This window comes from Microtus ochrogaster, chromosome 18, assembly GCF_000317375.1.
Source record: "Microtus ochrogaster isolate Prairie Vole_2 chromosome 18, MicOch1.0, whole genome shotgun sequence".
Lineage (NCBI taxonomy): Eukaryota > Metazoa > Chordata > Mammalia > Rodentia > Cricetidae > Microtus > Microtus ochrogaster.
The window spans coordinates 13,539,071-13,545,478 of NC_022020.1; the positions used below are offsets into that span (position 1 = coordinate 13,539,071).

A 6,408-nucleotide genomic window follows, 5' to 3' on the forward strand; every position below is an offset into this window, starting at 1 on the left:
AGGGAGGGAGGGAGGGAGGGAGGGAGGGAGGGAGGGAAAGAGTAGTGGCTGTACATTAATTATTTCATACATAATTTATGTATGTGCGTGAAAACATACACATGGAGAATTTCTCACACTGATGACATTGTCTTTCTAGTAGTCTCTAACTTAAAGCCTGTTTCTGAAAGAATAGCCTGTTATGAAGGGGGAGGAGTGACAAGAGGCACCTAGAGAACAGCAGTGTGCTCACTAAGGAATCATTTAGGCCAAAGTTAATTATTGCTAAGGACTGAAGCACAGGACAATATTCTAAATAATAAATGTAAACTATTATTGTATCATTAATTCTGAAGAGACAGTACATATCACTAAAATTTATTTCGACATTCAAGTTTTCATACAAAGATATATTTCAACCTCAAGCACAGTGCTAATTAAATGGTCTATTATGTTAAAGTAGATAATTTATAAGTTAAATATAGCCAAATACATTACAGGAAACACAGCCAATGCTATAGTAACCGTTAATAATAATTTTATTTGAATATAAGAACAACCTATAAAATAATAACTCCTAAATAATTAGGAAAGACTTTATATATTCCAAAAATGTGTCATTTTTGTGGATTTTCAAAGCTCATGAGTTATACTATATACCTTACAAATTTTTCTGTGGCCAAATTAGATCAAAATAAACTGTAATTGATATAATGCCTAGATATTTCAAGGAATGATATACTGCAGATAGAAAACCAAATAGCATTCAATAGTTAATTCGATATTAAAAGACCACCATTTCCTGCAGAGTGGAAGCAGAATATTTGCAAAAAGGCAAAGTAAATAAAATGAACACTAAATCTATTGATAATACTGTTAAGACATGGTATGCTTTTATGATTAGTTGTACAAGTATAGTTTCTTGGCCATGTAGAAAGGGGAGAGAACGGTAATAAACATAACCAGGCATGCTCTATTTGTTAGGAGTACGAGAAAAGCTGAAGTCTAGTTGGAACTGTTATCACTGCAAAAGGATCCTATCTAATGAAGCCGATTGGTACCATTGAGAACTAAGTTCTGGCACCACAGCTTTTGACTCCAACAACACAGCCATTCCATTTTAGCTGTGCTTTAGTATTAGGCTCCATTAATTGCACATTTGCATTAGCGTTTAGCATTACATCCCACTCATCATATAGTCATGTGCACAGTTTCACTGATACTGCAGAGTTTTCCTCATATTGAGTTACAGCTGTATAAAATGGAAATGTTTCCTAATTAAATTTCATTTGAGAGCTAGACCTGGGAAGAGCTTAAGTTACAAGGAACTTTCCTAATATTAGGACAAGGAGAAAAGCTTTAACATGGAAATAAGAATTAACTTGAGGAAGGAGTACCTCTTCTAATAAGACATTCCCAGGAAAAATTACGAGTTTCAGGTGCTGCTTAAGCTTTTGAAACTGTTTCCCCAACCTCAAAATGCAGAAAGGGGTTTCATGAAATGTGGAAAACAGAATTTCATGTGTTGGAAACATAGTAACAAATTCACTGCAAATGTTTAGCAGTGAGTAATGGCTGTAAACTAGATTATCCACAGTCACCTAAGGAAACATGAGGTGACAGTTTGGATCTGGTGTTGTTGGCTCATGCTTCTGCTTAAATTTACAGTATTTGATTAATTCATTTTAAAGGTTAAATAATATCAAGTTTCTTTTGGTACCACCCCCCCAACAATAAAGGCCACTCCCCATATTTTCATTTTATTTTGTCTTTGATTTTCATTTAATATGATAGAATTATGTATTCCTGTCACACACAGTCCTGTCAAGTGCACATAGCTAGTTCATGAGAATGCATTCCCCTAAAAGTCCACAGTTAGTGATATTAGTAGATCAATATATAATTTTTCTAGTACTATTCAGAGGAATAACTCTGGTTTAGGAGACAGGAGGAATGAGTATGTTCAGTGATATTAGTCTACATACAAACATCCCAAGATGCTAGGTCACTTTCGTTAGTCATGATAAGAAAGCCTCTTTGGGTGCATAAATCAAAAAGAAGTTTATGTGGCAGAATTACGTAAGGAAACTTACACTAGTACCTGCCCACAAACCATGCAATTTAGGAACAGCCAAGAAACAAAACCGTATAGAAGGAGGGATAAATAACAACATTGTATTAAGGGTTATTATGCAGCTACAAGGATTCAATATGACCCTGGCGGTATAGCAAAAAATAGTTATGAAAAGAAGCTATTTCTTATGCTCAGAGCTAATTTTCAAACGTATGTACCTGTATTTGAAACTTTGAGCATTTCACACATTTTTCTGTATCTGAAAAAAAAATGGATCCAGACTGATATTGTGTATCAAGTAGCTGAAAACAGTTCATATCAAGGTAGCCAAAAGCGAAGTTCAGTAAGAATTCATAAAAAGAACATTATCCCCGTTGCTGAGAAAGCTCTTATAATGTACACTTTGCTCATATTGGCAAAAAGTAATTTACCCTTCAATTTTGCTAGAAAGGGTAAAATATCTATAGTAATATGGTTTTATAAAATTTTAAATAAAATGTAGATTAAAATGTGTATATCAGGCTTAGGTATAATTAGTAACTTCAAAAACTGAAATATAACTCCATTTTGAAAATGTATATTCCACAATAAGAGTTAATTAAATTTGCTTTTCACATAATTTACAATAAAATAGTAGATTTCAATTTTCAATTGCTCAAAAGAATTGGTACTATGAAAATAACATACTTTAATATTTTGTTCAGGAAAATTAAGGCATATAAAATAACATAAAAATAATGTATAATTTTCTTTCTATGTTGTTATAAGATGTAACAGGAAATATGTAAATACATTCATATGACTTAAAATGGAAGAAATTTGAATGATTATACAGATGTTATTATCTCACAGTACATAATTCAAATATCATGACACATTGAATATACATTTCAAATGTGTCTTCCTGTTTATAGGTGTTTGACTGGGAATATTATACGTTATATATATTTAAAGAAAATAGTAAAAGAATTATAGAAACAGGTTTAAACTTAAGCAGTAGACTTGCGAGCCTACGACTAAAACAGAAAAGAGTAAATTATGGCTTAAGTACTGAGTTGCACTGTGACATGATCTAATCTGTGTTCAGTACCAGACACTACTATTACACTTGCGTTAACATCAAACATAGCAACAGAACTCAGAATACATGCTTTCTCTCTCTTGTCTCCCACTTACTGCTTTGTAAGTTCTCTTCTGCCCAGCATGTTTCCGAATTTGTTCTCCATTCGGCCCTGTTTCCACGTGCATGGAATAGATGATGTCAAAGAAATCTTCCACCACAGCCACGCGCCTTAAGGATAGCTTCTCATCCACCCCAACGCCATCCTGGAAATGAAACAAGAGCAACAACAAAAAAGCACATTAGATGGATGAAATTAGTTGCATTTATCAGATGAAGTTGATTAAACCAAAATATTTTGATAAAATTAACCAAATCATCTCCAAGAAAACTTGGATAATTTGATGGCGATCTTTCTTTTTTCAAAACAAGATTTTTCTATGTAGTCCAGGCTGGCCTCAATCTCCCAGTCCCGCTGCCTCAGATACCACTACACACAACAGTACCACAAATCTGTAACCTACCCATACTAAATTATAAAATGTTCATAAAACCACGGTTGCCGGGCAGTGGTGGCGCACGCCTTTAATTCCAGCACTCGGGAGGCAGAGGCAGGCGGATCTCTGGGAGTAGAGGGCAGCCTGGTCTACAAGAGCTAGTTCCAGGCCAGACACCAAAGCCACAGAGAAACCCTGTCTTGAAAAAACAAACAAACAAAAAAAATAATAATAAAAAAACAAAAAACAAAAAAATCCATGGTTAATATGAAGTAAATCATATTTACCCATCTCTTCCATCATTTGAGTTCTTAGCCATCAGCATAATTTTTTAAATTATAAATTATATTTTAGGGCCTGGTAATTATTACTGTACTAATACCACTCCAGTGTCTGCTCAATCCATGCAAATTATATTTGAGTTGTTGGGTCATGACTTTTGTATTTAGTAAATAGGAGATAAGGATCAAATGTAGACCTTCTACCTCCAAACATTATAACTTAACAACAGGCATCTCTCTCCAATGGAGACTGAGTGGCAGATGCAGTAGGAGTTAGAATGCCACTCTCTAAGGCAGTGGTTCTCAACCTGCTGATCAGGGGCCCTTCGGGGATCAATGACCCTTTCACAGAGACTGTATATCAGATAACCTGCATATCAGGTTTTTACATTACATGTAATTTACATTAAAATTCATGACAGTAGCAAAATTACAGTAATAAAGTAGCAACAAAAATAGTTTTTTATTTTATTCTTTTAAAACAATCTTTATTTATTTTACATATCAATACCAGCTCACTTCCCCCTTCCTTCTGCTACGCCAACTTTCCTCCCACCCACCCTTATTCACTCCTCAGAGAGGGTGAGACCTCCCATGGGGAGTCAACAAAGTCTGTCACATCATTGAGGAAGGACCAAGGCCTGTATCTAGGTATCCCTCCATAGGGAATGGGCTTCAAAAAGTCAGTTCATGCAGTAGGGATAAATACTGGTTCCATTGCCAGTAGCTCCAGAAACTGCCCAAGCCACACAACTGCCACCCACATTCATTCAGAGAATCTAGTTCAGTCCTATGCAGGTTCCCCAGCCTTGAGTTCAGAGTCAGTGAACTAGCTTAGGTCAGCTATTTCTGTGGGTTTTTCCATCATATTATCACTCCTCCCTCTCTACAACTGGACTCCAGGAGTGCAACCCTGTGCTTAGCTGTGAATCTCTGCATCTGCTCCCATCAGTTACTGGATGAAGGTCCTATGATGACAATTAAGGTAGTAATCAATCTGATTACAGGGGAAGGGCAGTTTAGGTACCCTCTCTCAGTATTATTTAGATTCTTAACTAGGGTCATCCTCGTGGTTTCCTGGGAGTTTCCCTAGTGCCTGGTTTCTTGCTAACCCCATAATGGCTCCCTCTATCAAGATATCTCTACTCAGCACTAAAAAATAATAACATCTTGAAATTTGCAGACAAATGGATGGAACTGGGAAATAAATTTAAAAAAAGTCTTCAGTGAGGTAACCCAGACCCAGAAACACAAACATAGTATGTACTCAGTCATTAGTGGATATTAGACATAAAGCAAAGGATACCTGCCTACAGTCCACAACCCCAGAGAAGCCAGGAAACAAGGAGGACCCGAAGAGAGACATACATGGATCCCCTTAGGAGGGGGAAATAGACACAATCTCCCGAGTAAATCGGGAGAGATGGGGAGGGTGTACGGGAGTGGGAAGGAGACAAGAGGAGGGGAAAGAAGAACATGAGGAACTTGGAAGGGTGAGTTGGGAAAGGACAGAAAGGGAGAGCAAGAAAATAAAAATAATTTTATGGTTGGGGTCAGCACACCATAAAAATCGGTATTAAAGGGTGACAGCAATAAGGGGGTTGAGAATCACTGCTTTAAGGAATACCTAGTGTGTGAAAAATGGATCTCCCAAATAAAACTACATATTGAGCAAAGTGCTTCTGCGTGTCTGAATTCAAGTTTTCACAGCTGTAAAATGGGGACAATAGAAGCTGTTTACAGGAGCATTGTGAGCACTAAGGGAAATCAGGTATGTAAAGCATGTGACCCAATCTGTTAAGCTATAAACCTTCAACTTATGTTGGCAGCAGCTGCCATTTTAATAATCATATTACAATATAATTAAGGTCCTGTAGGGGTGCCAAGGACCACCATGTTATCTCCTGTTCAGGAAACTCCTTAGAAGAAATATAACTTGACATATAGGGAGGTTTTTATGTTTCAGCAGAGCAATGTCCAACCAAAAATAAAGAGTTGAAATGGACACTAAATCATATTCAATGGGAGGCTTGAGACATTAATAAAAGATTAATATTCCATGAAAAAGTTGATCTATGTGACTGCAGCATAAAATCAATTTCTATTTGCAAAACCGATCTACACCCACATGCACATGCATACACACGCTCGCACACATACATATATGTATATAAACACATGTACATAGTGTTCCTGAAAAATAACCTGGTGTAATTATCTTTCCATTGTTGCTTGAAAACACTGTGAATAGTCTTCCCTAGGGAAAAGCACATCAGATGATTATCCAATAGTCAATGATCAGCTCTAATAATATATATAATCAATAAGTAACATAATACAGAGTGTATACATACAGTTAGCAATTTTTTTAAAAAAAGAAGCCATGAATTTCAAAGAAAATAAGGGTGGGTACAATGGAGAATTTGGGGGAAGGAGAAAAAAGGGGGAATGATGTAATTTAATATCAATTTGTTTTGAGATATTTGATAACATCATGTAAAAATATACCACTATGAT

At 36.0% G+C, this 6,408-nt stretch overlaps 1 protein-coding gene across 5 annotated transcripts in view; it reads right to left on the minus strand.

The window, feature by feature from the left end:
* Positions 1-6,408, minus strand: part of Nol4 (nucleolar protein 4) — a 363,650-nt gene that overhangs the window by 257,019 nt on the left and 100,223 nt on the right. For 4 of the 5 annotated variants that reach the window (XM_026783520.1, XM_026783518.1, XM_026783519.1 and 1 more), the window contains exon 2: positions 3,230-3,379. In XM_026783520.1, coding sequence (XP_026639321.1) covers positions 3,230-3,379 — 150 coding nt within the window. Of the gene's footprint in view, positions 1-2,271; positions 2,307-3,229; positions 3,380-6,408 lie in introns of those variants that run through there. The other variant, XM_013349392.2, reaches the window with a different exon arrangement.